At 42.9% G+C, this 21,389-nt stretch overlaps 1 protein-coding gene across 3 annotated transcripts in view; it reads right to left on the bottom strand.

The window, feature by feature from the left end:
- The window catches only part of STARD13 (StAR related lipid transfer domain containing 13), a 314,786-nt gene that overhangs the window by 110,558 nt on the left and 182,839 nt on the right, over window positions 1–21,389 (bottom strand). Inside the window, exon 1 of one of the 3 annotated variants that reach the window (XM_014966001.1) lies at window positions 11,102–11,347. The exons of the other annotated variants lie outside the window; for them this stretch is intronic. Within the exon in view, the coding sequence (XP_014821487.1) occupies window positions 11,102–11,270 (169 nt within the window). The 5' untranslated portion in view covers window positions 11,271–11,347. Of the gene's footprint in view, window positions 1–11,101; window positions 11,348–21,389 lie in introns of those variants that run through there. 3 annotated transcript variants of the gene reach the window in all.

Below are 21,389 nucleotides of genomic sequence, written 5' to 3'. Positions count from 1 at the left end.
CCAACAAAAGTCCAACAGCAAAGCAGCATTTTTCTTAACCAAAGTCTTCTACAGAAGTGGTCCAAAACACAAATTTCTAGAACAATGCAACTTCAAAGGTCTGAGCCATTTCTGATGAACACACAATTACTTTGTTAAAGTCAAGTAGGCGAGTGGTTTCTTGAATAACCTGAATGCACTTAGTTATGAAAAATAACTGGTTAGAATTAAAACCTCTGATGTCAGGGCACGACGAGTTCAAAATACCGTTATTGTCAAGGAAACAATAAACATTCCCCACTCAGGGCTACGATAAAGTAATATACACTCTTTTTCCATATTGCATGTTTTGCAGGCTCTCGTTTGTAGAAACAGTCCAGACGAGGATGCCTTGAGCAATCCTGGCCTGTGGTCCTAATTTGAGCAACCTGGTCTAGTGGGAGGTGTCCCTGCCCATGGAACTCATGATCTTTAAGGTCCCTTCCAACCTAAACCATTCTATGATTCAGTGATTCTCTGATTCTAATTGGAGGCTATCAGAGAGCTAATGAACAAAGCTTTCTGGAGAGCAGCTCCCCCAGTGACAGAAAAGTGCAGACAGAAGTACTGTCAGAATAAAGCAAAGTAGGATGGTGAAATGATAGTTGTGTGGAGCAAAACTTTTGATTTCTATACTTTTTGAAATCTTAATTTCTATATAAATCAGTTACATCACTACAGAACTGTATTTGTTTCACATCTCTAAGAGCTGACAGGATACTCTACAGGAAGATGAGGGTGGATTGCTGGGTCTGGGACTGAGCAGCGCTCCCTGCACTCTGGGCAGATGAGAAAATTCTGGGTCATTGGAACTCCCAGCAACAGTGAACTGTTTAAATCTTTGTACTTGATCTGCCTAGTGCCCTCAGATATCTAATTTTCAGGCTTATAAGATTATATAGAATATCTATAAAAATACCTACACAAAGATGGATAGGTAGATAGATAGATAGACAGACAGACAGACACATGGATAGACAAAACCAAGCAAACTCTGGCTGCTCAGCTTCTACACCATAGTCCAACCAGCCAACATGATCTTACTCTGCTCTCATATGTGTCCACCTGATGCCTCATGTCCATGCACCTGAGCTCCATCCCCTGGCAAGCTTGGCCACGAGCAGTGACAGAGCCACAGCAGTACTTCATGGGTGGGTTGTGGGACATGCACTGGGCTCTAGGCCACCCGCTGTGTGTCAGGAGTAGCCCTTGGGCTAGTGACTGTGAGAGGCAGCTATGTACGACAGGGCTAACAGGAACAGAAGTGATCCCTCCTCGCAGTTCTCATTGCTACTGGCTTTCCGTCAGCACATGAAGTACAAAGTGGTTTGCACTCTCAGACTAAAAAGATAATCCAAATAACAGAAAAGGTAATAAATTTTGCTCAATGATAGTCCATTTCTCTCACCCAGCTTCACAACTCAGCTGTGGATGTCAGAAGCCAGATTACAGCCTTGAAATATGGATCATCTGCTTTGTCAGTCTGAAAATAGACTTTCAGAACCCGGTATTAGAGAAAATAAGTATTGCTGAAAAAAAATTAATTTAATTTTTTTTTAGCAACTGCAATTGTTTCCTCTTAAACTTCAGAGGCCAAAATTAATGAATTGATCTTAAGATGAGAGGCCACTTGAAATAGTAAGACTTTCAGGAAATAACACTGCCATTATGCGCCCGGGAGCTGAAATGCAGTTATTATTATGCAGTTCGGCGAAAACTCAAAAGACACAAAGCATTTGACATAACTGGCAGCAGCACCCTCTAAAAATAGCTGCACATAAAAGAGAAGTAAAATGTCACCGGAAATCTTTTCCTTCCTTCAGAAGCTGCTGGTGAATAGATCGTTCTTGGTCTGAACAGACAAAGCCTCGTGCCCCCTGTGCCCGTGCAAGGGCACCCCATCGCCTCCCGATGGCACCCGCAGCCCATTGGCGAGGACATCGGGGCTGGGAGCTGCTGGGGAGGGATGGCCTGAAGTAGCTCAGAGATGAACCCCAGCCACAGCATCCCCTTGGGTAGCACCACTCACGTGATGTCCGAACGGCCATCGGCGGGATGAAGGCAGCTCTGGCTTTGGGCGTGAAGCGCTGGATGAAGATATAATAATCCCAGCCATGAATCAGCACCGGCATTATTGGATCCAGGCTACATCACTCAGGCAGTGGTATGAAAGGTAGCTTTTGCTGCAGCGGTTTGGGTTTTGGCAGGGGTGTCTGATTTTAATGCAGAATCAGCCATCCGAGTGATAAAGTGGTTTTGGACAAAGTATTCTGAATGATTTGGAAGGGACTTTTAAACCAGATATAGTCCGACACATTCTGAATTTAGAAGAAATGAAACTCCTTTTAACTCTGCATAAGACCTAGGCAGATCACCACACTTTTAACGAAGTGAAGCTGACGGAATGGCAGTTTTAAAAAGTCCTCAGAAATATATATAAATGTAGCTGTAAAAGTAAAAAGAAAAAAATTAAAAGCCAAGGACTTACTGCCTCACTGTCTGTGCCAAGCTTTTGGATTTTACATTATCCCCTTCAGATAAATGTTTGAAGGAAGAGAAAGCCATTATCTTTGAAGTTACAAAATGATTAAATATTCAGCTGCCGCCATCAGATGCAATTAAAGAACACAGAACTTAGATTCATCCCACAGAACATTTGAGTTTGCCAAATATATTATGAAAAAGCCACATTGTGCAGCTCTGAGTGTCCTGTCCTGTCCAGACTCCCACTCCCATACCAGTTGGAGACTAGGAAATACTAATGGTTCTGCCTTTTCCTGAAGCCAAAAGGATGCAAAAGGACTGTGCCTTTCACACGAGCCCCGTGCTCATGTGATCCCAGTGCTGTGACAGACACCCCCTTCTCAAATATAGAGTCATCCTACATCTTTGGTCCCTTTTCAAATCTCAGGTCCTTTGGAAGGATGCTTGATGATGCTGCAGTTATTGGGATGAGCAATATGATCTAATTACTTTGAGTAATCTTTGCAGGTTCTGATTTTACACAATTTTGGGATATTGATTTCAAAAGAACAGGGTTGCAGTTAGCTAATGTGAACTGTCTGCTGCATAGTATGAAATGATGAAAAAAGACATAAGTATGTGGCTTTTTAGCAGAATTGACTTCTGCATTTCTGAAGGAATAGAAAGGCAGTTCTCAATAAGAAACATTTAATTTTGCATCTCCCATTCCTCTGATCAGCAGTTCAGACATGCCCACTCTGACTTAAAGGGACATTTTGCACGCAAAGGATGTATGTAGTAAGGAAGGGGGAAGACTTGTTAGAGAGCTAAAGAAAAAAACACCGGGTTCAGGACATGCCGGGGGGGGCGGGAGTTGCAGAGGCAGCAGCTCCTTCACAGAGAAGTGCTGGAGAAGAGTAAAAGCTGTTCTATCATCCTGGCTTCTGGACACATTCGGCAGTAAGAACTGTACTGCAGCCTACAAGGAAATGCCTTTCCTTAATGAGAGGGCGTCATATTTTCCTGCAAATGTAGTTTCAAGAAGGAAGCTGAGAAATCTCCCAGAAAGATGTCAGGTTTTGGGGGTTGGGGGGATGCTGGCGGGTACATGTTTGTGACTAAAGAGGATAAGAGCTAGAATTAAATGTAGAGATTCCACTTTGAACTTACTGCTTTTTTCCATAGTCCTAAACCACGCCAGTGATGGAGAATTAGAAATAAACACGGCACAATCGATAAAGTAAACAAACCATGAAAGATACTAGTGACACATTAAGAGGGAACAAAGTCAGACAGCCTTTAGGCCACAGAACTAAACGAGAGACAACAATAAACATATAGACAGATTTTGCTTTCAAATCCTGAAAATTTTGCTCACACAAACAGACCTTCCTCCAACCACAATCCTATTAAACGAGAGCACAACTATTGCCAAAGGCCTGTAATATCTAGCTCATTAAAACAATACCAGTTGACATTATTAGGATTTATTATTTTGCTCCTCTAGTACAGAGGAAGATTCGTCTGAGTAAGTTGCAGAGCAGAGTCCTTCTTTGGCAAAGGACTTTGAGTGGAAAGCAAAGTGTCTGGTATGTTCCAGCACGGCAGCTTCCATGCTTGGCAGATGGTATTTACTTAAGATGTACTGCGCAGCCCATATTTTAAGTTATTTCTCCGAGTTCACCTGACTTGTCGCAAGGACAGAAACTTTTGGTCATCTGTGGGTGTGTGTTAGTGAAAACCCCACATAGTCTGAAGTGTTATGGAGTGAATTTCTTCTCCCAGTAGAATTAACCTTCTCAGACCTATAACAGATGACAGATGAAAAGCCACAACGTGTTTTCAGACTGAGTCACACACATTCTTTTCAGCTAAGCCATAATGCTCCCAAGTTCTCTGAATCATGCTGTCTGCTCTTAAATAGCTTCTAAATAGTCCAGCTCAAGGTGCTCAAGCCCTCCTCTCCCCCACTGTGTTATGGTGTGCAATTAGTGTTGTCATGATTTGCTCTAGTAAGCTCAGCTGACCTGTTGAACTGAACCTGAGGGGAAACTCAACAGGTTTTTAAGCAAAAGCACACACAGGAGAATTTTACGAGGCATGAAGATGAGGATGTACTGACTTGCCCACATTCAAATACCTATAAAATAAGTATAAATAAGAAATTACACAACTAGCATATACTGTATCAAGCCCACAGGCCACGTAATTCAGCATTTTATGCTCAAAAGTGGCTATTGCAAGATTTAACAACCTCAACTACAGACAACTGTTTAATAACCTAATAACCTAACTACAAGGGACCTGTTTTCTCAGTACCTTCCATTAGCGGCTTAGGCAGTAGTCGAAATATATCTGATGCCCTATAAGAAACATTTCATATAATTGTTTAAGTACAACTAAAAGTCTGAGAATATTGTATGATACAAGTAACAAAAAAAAATGACTATGGCTAAAATGCTATCAATGACTTCATAGTGTTTGCATTTGAACCAAAATGGAGAAAAAAAAGTCCATAAGGATCTATTGCCTAGAGATGAAAACAGTATCTGGCTGGAACGTAAATCTGCAGATTTTTTTAATTAACAGTTATGGTGCTCAGGGCACAAATACAGCACTTCATTTTCAGGGATTTATGTATAAATACAGACATAAGAGTCTCCCAATAACAAAAGTGCCATGTACAGATTCTTTTAATTAATCTATTTTTGTGAGTAATTTCTATTTTACTTCTGTTAAGTAACATGTTATATACCCCAGTGACTTATCACTATTTCTTCTAAATTTAAACTAAAAAAAATATAATTACTATCACATGAATGATTTGTTTATATAGCATACATCCTGCATTTATTGGACCAAATGTCTTTTAACATTACTGGCTCTAATTATACAATAAAGTTAATGTGAAAATTAAGTCTCTTCAGTGATCAATACAGAAGATATATGGCACAAGTGCAGCTGTTCATTTCACCACAAAAATTTCAAAACAAAAATGTCCCAAGTTAAGATTTCACCTTGGCTGAAATCCTGCTTTCAGTGAAATCAAGAGCAAAAGTCCCCTAACTTAAAACAACAGCCAAGATTCCCTTCTTAGTGTCCAGCCTGTGTGTGTCAGCAGAAATGTCACCAACACTACATGGCTGTGAAGCTATAAGGTCAGAGGGAACCAGTATCATCACGGAGTCTGATCTGCAGTACCACACAGGCCATTCCTTGATAAATGTCATATAGATATTCCTTGATAATTTCAGCCTTTGAACCTCTTTGCCAGGTAGTGGCTGCAGTGAAAGTTTCTCCCTTTCAAATATCCCATTGTCTATGAAGTACAACTTTGTTAAACTTTAATTAGCTGGACTGCAATCTTTCACACTGCTATTTTTTTTTAATTTATTTTATTTTTTATAAACACACCTCAGGGCACTTTGAGTTTATAAATACCCCTCAGGATGTTACATTGTTCACATTTTTTGTCTGAATTTGTCACATAAATACTTCAATTATTTCAGAGTACAAGTTTAGAAAAAAATGCTTTTAAAGAAATCCTACAATTCAATTGAAGAACTCTAGTTTCTCCAAGTTTCAGGCTAAGGACTTGAGGAAAGAGTGTGTAAGGAAGGAAATATGATGGTGAAGAAGCTTCATGTGAGGTAGGGTCTCATTTTGCAATGAACCTTCAGATACTGTAAGAAACACAGTTTTCACAGACGATCAAGACTTGATATTGTGTAATGGACTCAAAGATCCCTCTGCTATGAGCACACTCCTGCCCCATGCGTGTTTGACAGAGGAGAGGGTGACAGACCATGCCCCAGCCGAGGTCTGCAAGGCAGCTCTGCAGCTGAGGATGTTTCTCTTGATGCTCTGGGCTACCCCAGACCCAGACCCGACCTCTCCTGTGTCCCTGGGCTGGAGAGCAGGCACGGGGCCACTGCAAGCAGAGGTACTGGGGGTTAAATGGGAACTGCCAGGAGCCAACCCACAAGCTCAAGAGGCAGTAGGTCACTGGCACTGGTCAGAGATGACCTAAGCGGAGGTGTTTGCACCATTACCGCCAAGGCTGAATCTTATTGGTTAATCTTTTGCTATCCTGGGTTCGGATAATGAGGTTTAAAGATGTGTAGGTAAAGTGGCTGGCATCCAGAATGTGGGAAATGCTATGGTTTATGTAGCCCGAACAGCCATATTTTGGTCTCTTTCTATTTCTGAACAAAACCACAGTCTTTAATTACAAAAGTGTATCCTGTTTCCCATCTCCAGGGGTGGACAAGTACTGTGTACCCGTGTGTACATCCAGAATGTGATCCAGGCTTTTTTAATGCAGACTATGACTGCAACATTTTCACTTAGATAACTTCCAAGTTCTCCTTTTGAGTATGGGAGTATATCACAGCCGTCTATTGCTGACACTTGGTTTGTTTTACATTAACAGTTGAAATTTAAAGTCACGTAAAAGGCACGATTTTTGCCAAGTCACTCACATCACTCTGTAACACTTTCCACAAACTGCACTCATGCTTAGAAAAGAGAAGACTTAAACATGTTGAACTAGCTCCAAAGGGAAAGCTGTAGACAGAAAAAAGCATTTGTTTTTATCTCTAACTCTTGCTCAAACCAGACAAACGCAGGCAACACAGAGGTAACGGTACTCAAAAAAGATCAAAAATGAACTTGCAACATATAAGAGTATAAAATATCTGCTGAGTGTTGAACAGAGAGTTTGCCTTGAAAAGTTATAGTATGCTTTAACATCGGTCCATCGAACGATTCTCTTCGACTTCTCTTGCCTGTGGGCATGAAGTGAGACAAATCACAGAGCATTACTCACTCTGGGCAGGAATTTACTCACTGAGAATAGGAATTTGTCTTATTTTCATTTATTTCTTCATATTATTTTCTTACTGAAAGTGCAGTCTTAAGAATCAAATTCTACTCTAGATGAATGGGGACATTTCTTTACTGGCGATGCCAGGCTGTGCAGGGGCAGATGTGGCTTCGTTCACCTTGACTTGTGGTCTACCTGTACTGTCCAGTCAATGATTTCAACTTAACATTTTCAGATTATGGCTTTAATTCTTAATTTCTTTTTACCTACAGCTACTTTTTATATTTTCTGTTCTCCACATAATTTATCCACGTACTCTGAAAGAAATAACAACTTTGTGACTCATGTAATATAAATTCTTGAAAGTCACCACCTTATTTATTTAAAGAGAACATGAGTAATCATTTATGAATTCTCATACAGTTACTGCATACACAGTTTGAATAAATACCTCAGACCAAGCATGCTACACCCTGTTCCTTTATGCTGAGGCATGTGTCCCCTTCAGCATGGAAACTAACGGGCTTATGGGGGAAAGGGAATCATCAAAAGATCACATTTTGAAAATACCTATTTAATATCAGACAGATAATTACTACTCACATTCACAGGCCACCACATAATTCTGCCTCAAGGAGTCGGTGGTGTACATAAACCAAATATTTAGGACTTTCAAAGTATGATCTGATTAAAGTAACAGTCTAGTTCCTTTCATTTCCCTTGTGGTGGTTTTCTTTTTAGAAATGATTAAATAGCATAATTCCTCTAATGACTCATTTAGTTTATTTTTAACTAACACCAAAGGAAAATACAAAGGAAAGATTCTTCAGCAAATGTGTTTTTCAAAGAGGAAGAAAAGTTGTATTGCACCATATGAAAGAGTATTTAGCATCGTTTGGAATAGTTCATGCAGCTAATGACTGAAAAGATAGAAGTACATGCAGTGCTTTGTATTACACTGCATTAGTGAATCCGGTTCCTCTCCTGGAATGAAAGCTTTGAGTGCTCCATACATTGTACATTGCCTACATTGTGATTTTGAAAATCATTCCTTTCACTAAGGAAAAATATCCTTGATGTAAAAACTTCAGTGTTTCCTACTGTGGGTGCCTCCAGGTGGAAAAGCAGCAACTGAAAAATACCTGCACAAGAAGTAGAGAGCAGGTATTCAAACAAGCCCCAAGGCAACTTAGCCCTTAAACATGTGGCAGATCTGTTTTCAGCAAAGCAATTAACCAGCCTGGATTCACCATTCCAGCGATATTAAAATGCAGGCTGGATGTTTTTCTAAACATACACTATAATTCAAACAGTGATTAGATGGGGAGGAGCTAACACAACAATTGGGTAGCAGCATTCAAATGCATTGTCTTGATGTCCTTAAAACGTATGATTCAAGGACATATGAATTCAAGGAGACTGCATAATGATTTACATGTTTTAGTCATTTTGGTGACTGAAAGCAAGTTTTTGGTTTCACCTTGCATCTCCTGATTTACTTGCCAATACACTCTTGATAAACTGCTTTGTGGCACTCCATCAGTAGCAATGGGGTAAAATTCATTCACCTCTAAAGGGACAGGCTGATTCCTCCATCCATACTATACTGCTCTTCCAGTACTCTCTGGGACTGGATTGACCCAGTGTAGTACCCTCACACCATTTACACTCTGAACAAGGCAGGCACAGAGGGAGACACGCTCACCCAGCAAACCCTCCTTAAAAGTTCTGTCAGGGTTTCATCCACTGAGGGTAAATTGGAGCCTTCAGACTGAGTTATGCTAGATAGACTTGGTGTTTTTGGTATTACTAACACAGCTATTTTAAACAAAATTACTGTTCAGTAGTCGGGGCACTGCAGAACAGATGTGCACCTTGCATATGATTTTCTGTGAGATGGGTACATTCCTACATATGGACTCAGACACCAGCATCTATTTGCACACACAATTTCATGTGAATGAACTGACACAACAAAGAACAGACTCTGTCCCCCGTTTTTCCATCAATAAAAGAAGTGAAGGAATCCACAATGTATTCCGAGTGATCCAAAACACACAAATATTTCATATACTGAACTGTAACATATATCACATCATCAAAGTGCCATACAAACATCATTTCCCACAGCTCAGTGTGGCACAGGTTGGAAAATCGTGGCAGGGCAGCAGAGATCATCTACCACAGAGTGACCCTCCATGCAAGGAGCTGCAGTAAAGTTACCTCTTGGAAACTCCTCCCTGTGCCACCACGCAGCCTCTCAAAAGCCTCAGCACCACTGGGTGGCTTTGGGTTACAGGTTACAAGAGGGAACATTACACAGCACTAGGACAGATAGAGGAGTTGTGTTGATCCATCCCAAGCCCAGCTGCTGCTTGAAAATTCAGCTGGTACTAGCACTGCACCCAAAACATTTTCAAATAAACCTGGAGAGAAATCAATTACCCTTTCTTTCCATTCAACCCAGGCTGTACACTGGGTACACAGAATGACATAATATCCTTCCTGAAATTAGAGCTGCGGTGAAGACCAGTATCCTTCAAACACAACCAGTTCCCAAGACCGCCTTGCAAACAACTGCGTTTGCCACAGAAACTATCTTTCTCATCTTTTTTTAAAAGCTGGCCAAAGAATTATGTATTGTTTTCTTTATAAATGCAATAAAAGTTTCATCGCTATATCCCTGTACTTCTGCCAGAGTTTGACAGCCATGGATATAAAGAATCTTACTGGAAAGCAGCACACAGAAATAACCACTCCATTTAATTGCTGCTGGTCAGAAGCTCACACCAATTTCTGTGATACTTGCCAGATATGACAGCAAACAATGTTAACTCTATGCCTTCCCGAAGTTAGCGGAATCAAACATCTTTTTGCAAGCTGTCAAGAAAGTGACTGTTATCTTCAGAATTTTATTTTTCTTTCATGACAAATACATGACATACTCTTTTTCTGCATGTAGGACCATGTCCACTTTGGAAACGGGTATTCTTGGAGACAGGATGCTATGCAAAACTGTGATCAATACAAAACTATGTATCGATTTGCTTTTTAATCTGGAAAAATCCATACAGTTGGCTTTTATTTTTTTATCTTTGTGTTACCGATTCTGAATATGATTTTAAATTGCATGCACAGGCCAAATGATTTGTTCTGAGGCCAATCTGCATTTAGCTTTAGTGCTGTGGATATATTTTCAGAAAAGGAAAACCAATATATCTGTAACGTCTGCCTAGATAACTGCATAAGCAGCTGCAGAAAGCCAAGTCAGCAATTATTTTTAAGGACATGTGACAAGCTTTCTAACCCTCTGACAGTTACACACTCTTGTTTCCAAAGGATGTTATCCCAGCTGCCTTCTTCCAGCCACCCTGGACTTCTGCTTTGTTTTTAGCTGGATGATCATCTGTTTTCTCTCTCTGTACTTTACCACAGGCAGGTTTTACCTGTGGCAATGGGAGCAGATGTACTGCTGCCAGTAACAACTGCTCTGCCAGTCGGAAAAGACGAACTTCAGCACCTAAGCTACTGCATAGTTTATGATTAAAAGTTAATTTAGTTAAATAGCTAAGCAGGCACTAGCGTTTATCTCTGGGCTCTCTGTGTATGTGTGCATATGTAGAAACAGAAAGGTATGAATGACTAGTTCGAACTCTGACTAGCCAGATTAGTTCAGAATAGAGACAGGAAAAGAGCCTGAAATACGAGGCATTGAAACCTGCCCCCCTATGAAAGAGGGGACCTGCAGACCCTGTGCCAACGCCAGGCTAAGGAGAGCTTCTGCCAGTAACTCACCTTGCTGAATTTTTGTCAGCAGCTGGTGACGTGCGAGAATCCTGCTCATCCTGTAGGGAGGGCGCCGGGCGGTTTGATCAAATCGCAAGTACATCTCCTGGCCCTCAGGTGACACCGAGTTCAGGTAGTAACAGCCGGTGCCAGAAGTCCTGGGCACCTGCTTTAACATCTCTGCTCCTTTAAAATCACTCCGTCAGTCTCCGCTGTGGCTACTCCAGATTATAATCAGGGTAATGAAAGGAGGGAGGAAACAAGCCCTAGGGAGCTGAAAAGAGCAAGCGCTTTAAAAGAAAAAGGAGTGCCAAAAGCTACAACTCAGGATTCCTGCTTCTCCCACATGATCCGCACGGGCCAATCGCTCCGAGTCCAGGCTGTGGAAGTGGAGCCTGCCGGAGCGGGACAGCCAGCCTGCCCCAGCCCCAGAGAAGGACAACCAGCCTGCCCCAGCCCCAGAGAAGGACAACCAGCCTGCCCCAGTCCCGGCAGCCCCCCGGCTCGATGGACCTTACCCAGCACGGAGGGGGCTGCACCGGGCTGCTTCCGAAAGCAAAGAAGAAAAAGTTGGAAGACAGTCGGGAATGACTGTTTTAGAGCGCCCAGGGCGGAAAACCTTTTCCTCCTCCGCTCCACACCGCCCAGCTGTCGACTCATCTCGGCAGAAGATGCCCTTGCTAATTTTCTAAAAATCATACCCCTGTTTGCCAAGAAAAAGTCCACTTACGGAAGGGCTGTCTGAATCCTCCAAACCGCACGGTACAACGAGCACTGGAACAAATGAAGCCCTTGGGATAAAAAAAATAAATCAACACTGCCTAGCAGCAGGCACTCAGCAGTAAACAAGACCCAAAATTCCCTAATACTAGTGTTACCCAGAACTGGTCACAACCTGGGAGAAGGGAAGGGGATGGAGAGATTCTATTCTTCAGGCTCCTCACCGTAACACGTTCTGGGTTTTTTTAACAGACAGAGGGGGATCTGTTTTCATTCAGACTTACATATCAACCACTGAGTTTGCAAAACATGGCATTTCTTCAGTTAATCAAATGGAAGCAGACCATTGCCATTTTTATCAGTGGGCTGCAAATTGGACTAAAAATATACTGAAAATGCCCTCCTAGTATGCCTGCCACAAATAATTTTCCACCACATTTTAAAATACCGATCTTTTGGTTTAATACACCCCTGGCGTGAGCTGATTTCTAAGGGAGCAAAGCTCTTGCCAGGGAGTTTTGTGATCAAGACGGTTTCTGATACAAGCCCCGCTGGCCCATGGGAAACAATTTCACAGCCCTGGAGATCAATGTCACAAAACTGGAAATCACGACAACTCACAAGGCTCTTCCACCCACCCAACTGAAGGGGACCCTGCCAAAACCCATGTGCGGGCAGCAGGGCAGGGAACGGCAGAAGGAAGGCAGCAGGGTGGCTGGCCAGCATGGATCCTACACAGCTTGGGTTGCCACCTCCCAAATCCATGCCCCTTCCCATGAGGCCAGTCTCAGGCAGGGGGATGCTGGAGAGGCTGCCAGTCCCGGGCAGAAGGGGCTTAACCTCAATCCCAACCTACGGGGGATCTTGACCTCCCTAGACTCCACTTGAACATCTACCTGTGTCCTGTTCTCCAGTCTTGAGGCCAACAACATGTCACAATGCGCCTTCATACGATGGAGCTCTCCTCTAACCCCCAGCCTGGACGATGCTGCCCATCAGGGCAGGGCCGTGGGGTGGCATTGCCTGTGACCTGCCTGCTCACACAGGACAGGGTCAGGCTAGCTTGCAAGGGCAGAGGTGGCCACCTAAACGTGGAGGGAGAAAGTTACCTCATTCACAATTATTCATTAAAATTTCACTCTGTGCAAACCCCTTAGGGTAGAGTTTTACTGCAATGCAATCTCTTCTCATTACACCTTATGAATTTTATTCTTCATTGATGTGGGACTTTTGCAGTGCTGCAAAATGGAGAAATATAATTCCAGGTACTAGAAGTTCAAAATGAATGCTCTAGACTGAAAGCTTCCATTACCCTTTTCACCATACACAGCACCCACAAGTCCTGTACTTGCTGTTTTTTGTGTGGCTGTACTGACTTCTCTGAGACTCCCAGCAGGGACTTCAAACTCAAGACGAAAGAGGTGGCACCACTACCATCTATGCTCCCAAACAGGCTGGTCGCTGGCAGCCAGGGAGTGGGAATGACCAGTCTCCTCTCTCCCTTGCTGTGCAAAGTGGAGAGGCAGAAGAGCCGCACAGGTGCAGTCGGAGGGAGCCTGAGCAGCAGGAAAGGGATGGTTTCCATTCCCACCCCAGCTTGCCAAGTCAGCCTGTCAGTCACTGAGCTGCTGTCTTTTGAAGAATAAATATCCCAGAGACTCCCGAGTGTCAATGATGTGCACAGTATTTATCCAAAGAGACATTACTACCACGTGGGGAAATTCTTATTCGATTAATCTACAGTCCTTTGATATAATTCTACTTATAAAATACTATTGCTAGTGGAAAAAGCAATTACTAACATTCCGTAGCACTCTGTTTAAAATTTTCTGTCGGAAAATGCATTGACTTTTTCAGCTAATGGGATTCTGTATTGTTCCTTGCTATATTCCCAAAGACTAGGAAGCGGTTTAACAGAAATGTAATGCTTCAAAAGTCAGCCCAAAGAAACAAAAGCCAAGGTAAGAGCCTCAGAAAAGTATTGACTAGGGAACAAGACTATTAAAGGTTCAACGAACCTAGTTAGATGCTTGTAACAGAGCAAAGCACCAGACCCAGTGCTCCTGTAGCTGCCCATCCTTCCCACGTCCCTGCCAGTGGGTAAGTGATGGGGCAGAGCTGCCCTCCCAGCTTCCCCAGCAGCACATCTCAGCGGTCATGAAGAGCAGAATGAGGACCCCCTGTTTGCCTTTTTTCCTGCCTTTTTTTTGCAAAAAGTCATTTTCCCTTCCTCCCGGACACAAGGGTCCAAACACAACTTCAGAGCCAGAGGGCTCCTCCAGGCTCGGTGCTGCCTCTACTGAGGCTGAATTCTTTGGCTCCGGTCCAGCCCTTACATAGTAGTCAAATAAAACAAGAAACAACAAGAGTTAGCTGGTCTTGCGGCGCTCATTTGAAAGCTCCTGTGCTTGAAGTTGTGCACGGTGGAGGAAAGAAGTAGTCCTCATTGCATACTTTTAAAACTACCGTCTCTTCATTTGGTGACTGCCTTGACACTCACTGCTTGTTTTCAAAAATGCGTCATTCCAATGAGGAAATCCCTTTGGCCCTCAACCTTTCAGATGAAAAGCACGACAGAAGCCTAAGCTGTTATATAAGAGAGCTCATTAATATTTCAGTCTCAGTTTACAGACCGTTTCTGGAATAGTTAAGAGAGCAACACTGAACTTCATGCTAATGCATCTCATAAAACCAAGATGAAAGCTTTCCTCTGCATTTTACAAAGGCTGCGGGGAAGCCCCAGCACGCACCTGAAATCTCTGCCTGTCACAACAGCAGCACAGCCCAACAGATGGAAATCCAACCCCACACTCCCATGTCGCGACTGCTCCATGCAGGAATGGAGATTCCCTCATAAAACCACAACTGGAATTAGTGATTTTTAAACCTGAATCAGAAATGTCTGCCCTTGTATCTATAGTGTAATACCTACATGTCACAGATGGACATCTAACATGACAAACAGTGATTTGATGGGTACTGAAATTTTCCAAAAGACCAGGAAGTTTCACTTAAAGTTTTATTACCAAAGCACAGCACTACTGACACCTGCACAGCGTTTATAAGTAGAATTAACAAAATCAGCTGAAGGATGTGTACTGCTCTCCGTATGCATTCACAGGCAGAACTGCAACACTTGATTTTCTGTTCATTGATTTTTATGTCTCTCTTCCCCCTTTCCTACCTGAAATTGCATTTGGTGTGAGAGGGAAAGAGGAAGCTCTTTGCAGAAAATAAAACTGCCCCAGGGCTACTCAGATATATACCAAACTATCACAGGCAGTACTTGAAATCTGCTTCCATTTCACTGTGAGTGGGGTGCCTTAATCATCTGGAGAGAACAGTGTGGTGTACTCTAGAAACACTAAGATGTACAACGAACTATCCATTTATGACCAGATTTGCTGAGCACAACAACAGTGTGAGTTTCTACGCACCACCTTGGCCTTAGAGGATGACCCATGTAGGCAAGAGGCAACGCTATAAGCAGTGGGGTAGCTGAGGGTAAATTGAGATGAACTTTCCCACTTGTATCCACATATAACAGGACCACTTACTCATGTCTTATAAGGCACCCCTCTGAATTAACTGTGGGATAGGTCCACAGTGGAGGACCGTACTTGGCAGGGAGTTCTTCGGGCTCAGATTGAACCTGTAGTTCTCACACAGTAATCAGCCACTTGATCTTCCTGCCATGACCCATTTCCCTTTTATTGTTAGTCGCACTTATCTTGTTATATCGCATCTAAAATTAAATGTCAACTTGATGGCTTCTCTTCATTTGAAAGCATTGGTGCTATGAGAACAACACAGCTTCCTAATCACTGGAGGAGCACAGTTGTTATTAACATTAGTGACATGCAGTTAGAAGAAGCCGGAAACTCTTGCTTTCAAGTCACAGAAGAAAAAAAAGTCAAGCATCTACTTTTAACTTGTTGATCTCTGGATTCCCTTTTAGAAGAACACTTCAGTTTGCTGGATTGTGGCCAAAACTCCAATATCCTATATATGCAATATATCCTATATTGGATATTGGAGTCCTATCCCCATATCCTGCCCCTATCCTATCCACACATCCTATTATGTCTTACCTGTATCTGCCTTTACAGATGCCTGCACAGCAGGTCATGTGCTAACAGCAGGCAATTCCTCCTTTCTCAAATTTAGGAAGAGAAAGAAGTCGTATGTGGGGAGCCCAAAGCTGTGTTTATGATGAGGGTTTCACTTACTTCACACCTTTTGAATCCTATATCTTGGCCCGGGACTTTTAAAAGCAGAAATTCATTGCCTGCTGTTTAGGAAAAATGTTTTATGTTTCAACACAGTTTGTTTGAGACCTGAGCTTGCATTACTACAGGCTGCAAACTCATCTATACAGGGTATGAAACAGCAGGGCCTCCAGAGCAGCCAGAAATGCTTCCCTCTGGCTCAGCAACACTTCGACCATCTTCCTGAGGCTGCGCCAGCACGCCAAGGATCTGGGGCTTCTCTGGAGCTGCCTGGAATAGGACTGGGGCAAAAGGAAAATAGTTTCTGTGAGATTTCAACATAGCCAGGAAGCGGGATGGAAGTGGCTAATAGCTGCACAGCATTATGACACAGGATCGTTCAACTGGAAAGCAACGTGTTATGGAGGCAAGTCAGCTGCTATGTCAAATGTCACATAGTGAGTTTTAAAAATCACAGAATCAGGTTCAGGTTGGAAGGACCTTTAAAGGTCATCTAGTTCAACCTTTCCTGCAATAAGAGGAACATCTTCAACTAGAGCAGGTTGCTCAGAGCCCAATCCCACCTGACATTGAATGTTTCCAGGGGTGGGGAATCTACCACCTCTCTGGGCAACACAGGCCAGTCTTTTACCACCCTCACTGTAAAAAATGTCTTCCTTATATCTAGTCTGGAACTTCATGCTTTTAATTTAAAACCATTACCTCTTGTCCTGTCACCACAGGCCCTGCTAAAAAGTTTGTCTCCATCTTTCCCATTTAAGGGAAAGGCCCCATTTAAATACTGAAAGGCTGAAATAACATCTCCCCAGAGCCTTCTCTTCTCCAGGTTTAACAACCCCAACTCTCTCAGCCTGTCCTCATAGAAGAGGTGTTCCATTCCTGTGCTCATTTTTGTGTCCCTCCTCTAGACCCGCTCCAACAGGTCCATGTCCCTCTTGTGCTGAGGACCCCTGAGTGGGACACAGCACTCCAGGTGGGGTCTCACCAGAGCAGAGTAGAGGGGCAGAATCACATCCCTCAACCTGCTGGCCACACTTCTTTCGATGCAGCCCAAGATACAGCTGGGTTTCTGGGCTGCGAGTGCACTTCATCAGCTCATGTCCAGCTTTTCATCCACCAGTACTTCCAAGTCCTTCTCAGCAGAGCTGCTCTCAATCCCTTCATCCCCAAATGAGTACTGCTAAGCAAGACTTCCTCTAATGCATGAAAGACAGGCTTACAGACACCTTTGATAAACTTCAAACCAGGAGAAGAGGCTTCTGAATAGCACATTGTACCCTCTTCCTCTGTTACAGTATTCCCATTGCAGCATCAGAGGATTACCCATTTGCATTTTAAGATCCGAATATTTTGTGATTAGTACCGGTATAAAAAGTATCTCCAGATTACAAAAGCATTAGTGGCCTGGACAAACCACAGAAGGCAGCTCCAATACAAGCAGAGGATTAGAAATAATATGCAGGCTCAGAACAACAACAGTAGTTTGTTTATGGGCACAAAGGACAGTAGGGAGAAAAAGGAGGCAACTGTCCCACCAGCCACCCCGGCAAACCTAGAGAAATAAGGACACGTGCAAAAAGCTGAGAAAATGAGGGTCATGGCAAGACAGCTGAAGTGATTTCTCTCATCAGTCCTCCCACAGAGGAGCTCAGCCATGTCAAATCCACAAAATGAATAGCAACAGATTTGAAAAAGGCGCCTCCAAGATCCTCTACCAAGAGATCCTAAAGAAGCTCAGCTATCAGGGATAAAGGGGAAAAGGCCACTTGTGGCTTAATAGCTGCTTAAAGACAGGAAACAAAAGTGGTAATAAATATTCCATGTTCACAATGGTGTGAGGTTCCCAGTAGACTCCCACAGAGATTAGCACTGGAACCTGTTTTGTCCACTATCCACACATGATTTTTATAAAGAGACTGAGTAGTGAGGTGGCAAAATGTAATGAAAACACCAAATTAGTGTGGAAGTCAAAATAGAAATTTGTTGGAAACACTGAAGGTTCTTACAATATTGATTGAGAAGGCATTAAAACTGTAGCTTTTGAGTGCTGATAAACGTACCTGAGAAAAAACACCCTAAACCACACCGTTATGGGATTTAATAGAACTGTTATCAGTGAGGAAACAGATCTTGGATAGGTTTACGAAAATACAATAAATGTGCTTAGTAGGAACAAAAAAGCAAAGAGGATTTTAAAACTTTTTAGAAAAGCAGCTGAGAGCAAACCAACCAACATCATTATGCTCTTACAAAGGTCTGCCCACCACTTGGCAGTGCTGAGGTCTTCTCACAGTGGATGGATATGGGAACAGTAAGTGAAATGATCATGGGGCAGGCTCAAAAAGAATGGACATAAACATTTCTTCATCTTTGCATACCTGACCCCTGGAAGTCATTGTTAGAGGATGCTGTAGCTGCCAGAAGTTAGAAGATTTCAGAAAATATTAGGTAAATTCTTGAAAGAAAAACCCGGCAAGGGCCATTAAGCACAAAATTCCAGCTTGTGGCTCAGGGGGGTGTTGGACTAGATGATTTCCAGAGGTTCCTTCCTACTCCATATCATTCTGTGATTCTGTGACCTCCCTGAATCACATCAATGCAGGTAGGATATATAATGTATTCGGCATCACTACATGATTATCCCAGTGTTATATTTTTCCCAAAGTAGTTGCAACTGCCTGGCTGGCCAATGCATGATAGTGGGTTGGATGGGGCTGTGGTCCGACCTGGAGTGGCTGATGTGTACTCCTACGTGAGCTAACCAGCCTGCAACCACCCCATGGACTATATAAAAGTGGGATTCTAATAGCATTGCTAGTGCATAAATGCATCAAAATAACCACTCCTGTGGTCTGTGGCTGGAGTATTTCCCTGGGCACAACCTCTCCATGCCTTCTTTGGACATATACTGGTGAAGCATAACCCAGTGGGTGGTCTGTTGGCTGTGGTGGCAGGCTCAGACGATGTGACCTTCCTGTCCCTTCTGCTCTCCCGAGAGGTTAGAAGGGACCAGGCACTCCTGGTCAGTGGGTAAAGTCATTGCAAGGAGTTGGTTGTTTTGTCCACCGTCTGGCTGCTAATTTAGGTGTTACGGTCTCGTTCCTGTTCAGTTTTAAACATCACATTTTTTCTCAGTCAAACCACACCAGCATATGAATATAGACTCCACTGGCCTCAGCTGAACTCTTCCCAAGCCAAGAATAGCCAGCATCCCACAGTGTGGATTCTTTAAAGACAGTGGTTCTCAACAGCAAATTAAAAAAAAAAAAAAAAAAAAGGGTTGGATAATAAATAGAGGTCAAAATAGAAGTCAAAAGAGAGGAAGACACTTCAGGTGGCAGACTACCTCTGCCAAAGCATTCAGAGAGTATTATGACAGGAATGAGCTAAAAGTAGTTTCCATACCCTTCATGCAACTCCATCTGCTAAATCTATACCCAAGTTCCAAAAACTAAAGCCACAGGAACCGTGTAAATATATTTAAGTAGTGGTGGGCTAACACACATCCTCATCTCCCAGTCTTACTAACAAAGTGTTTGGATAACACAGTGATAACATAAGAAAGTGTTTAGATAAACTTAGTTTCTTATGTTATCCAAATACATTGTAAATCCCTACACAGCCCTACTGCTGGTGTCACACTGAACCACAGGCAAACATTCCTATCTCAGCTGAAGATTCATGTCTTAGCAGACTTCCTGTGAGGGCTTCGCTATTTATTTTCTTTTCAACAGGACTCCAGTACCATGGTGATGAAATGGGCAAGAAAGAAAATATTCAGGTTTTGATCTGGTTTTGAGGGAGGGTTTTTTCATCTCTCTGTGCTAGAGAGACAATGCCGAAGTTAGATTTTGTAAAAAATTAATAACAAAAAAATCAAGACAGAACAGAACAGCTCTTAGCAACACTATTTCAAACACAACAGTGTGGGACTGGTGCATGGGAACATCAAATTCTCCAGGCTTCTTGAAATCAATGAATATTCATTGCATGATTTCAATCCCTGGTCCAGTGAGACAGACTGGCACAATGGTTAGGGCACAGGACTACCTGGCAGTGATTTGCTGTAGTGCTTCCGGGAAGTTGTATAACCTGTCTCTGTACCAACTTCCTGACTGATAACACTAATCTTTGCCTTGCTTAACTACTTTGACACCTAAAAAAAAAAGGAAATAAAATTCTGTAGGCATTTCCATTTTCCTTACAAGCAATGTCAGTTCACTGGAGGTGGGCTAAAATCTACTGTAACTGCATGAATCAAGGAGAAAATAAATATCCTTCAAAATGGCCCTACACCTGTGGTGGGTTCCTTCAGACAAGACACTACCTGAACTTGTAGAATGCCACAGATTTCCCAATATATTTTTAATGCATGTTATCAGATCTTGTAAATACTGCGTAACAAGGATGTAGTGTTCGTACATGTGGCTCTACAGAGCAACACACACCAACTGATAAGACTGATAAATCTCAACTCTAGGGCTGGACTGCAGCTTTGCATGCAAGGAAGTATTCTGCAGGATGCACATAAAGCATTTTGTCTGCTAACAGTTAAAATATCTCCTGTTTTTCTACAATCCCCAGGCCATCACCACCAGGACAGCCACTAGGTACAGCAAAGCCATCCCTTCGCTGGTTACTCTTCCTGGAGACCCAGGAAAGCTGGGGTTTTGGCTGGTGTGTGGTGGGAGTTTGGGCTACACAGGGTGTTCCTGGGAGGGATGCTCTCTGCAGAAGTGCAGTGACCCTTTCTATCTCCACCTCTCCCACCTCCCTGACGAAGCAAACTCAGTTAAGCCTTGTGGCAGCCAGCATCCCTGGTACACTGCAGGACCATCCGGCCTGACACATGGCAGTCCCGTGGCTGAGTGAGGGCACTGAATTCAACACAGAGCTGAGGTCCACCTCCATGGCATCTGGGTAGTGCTCGCCCATGCCCTGAGGAACAGGGTGCATGTGACATTTCTTCCCTCCCCTTGATTACCAGCTTGGGCATCCCAGACCCAGAAAAAAGGCTCTACACAGAAAATAATATGGATGAGCAGTGAACTTGGTCACTAGCCCAGCTTTAAGGCTGACCCACCATGTCACTGCAAGTGCAACCAATACACTTGCACACTTAGGTGAGTGCATAATTTCAGCCATACTGGTGTCTAAACAGCAACCTCAAAATAAAGAAGCCAGGGGAAAAATGGAACACGCATGTATAACATCTCTCACCCAAAGCTAGAATTTAGCATCATCTACATCAATTGCTCTGTACAGTACATTATTTGCTCTGTATATCTAAAAGAGAATGCATGATGCCCATAGTTTTTAATCCCAAATTATCATTTTTTTCATATCAG

The sequence above is a fragment of the Calidris pugnax genome, unplaced genomic scaffold (genome assembly GCF_001431845.1).
Source record: "Calidris pugnax isolate Ruff unplaced genomic scaffold, ASM143184v1 scaffold20, whole genome shotgun sequence".
In the NCBI taxonomy this organism is placed as follows: domain Eukaryota; kingdom Metazoa; phylum Chordata; class Aves; order Charadriiformes; family Scolopacidae; genus Calidris; species Calidris pugnax.
This window is presented reverse-complemented; position numbering and strand designations above follow the sequence as displayed.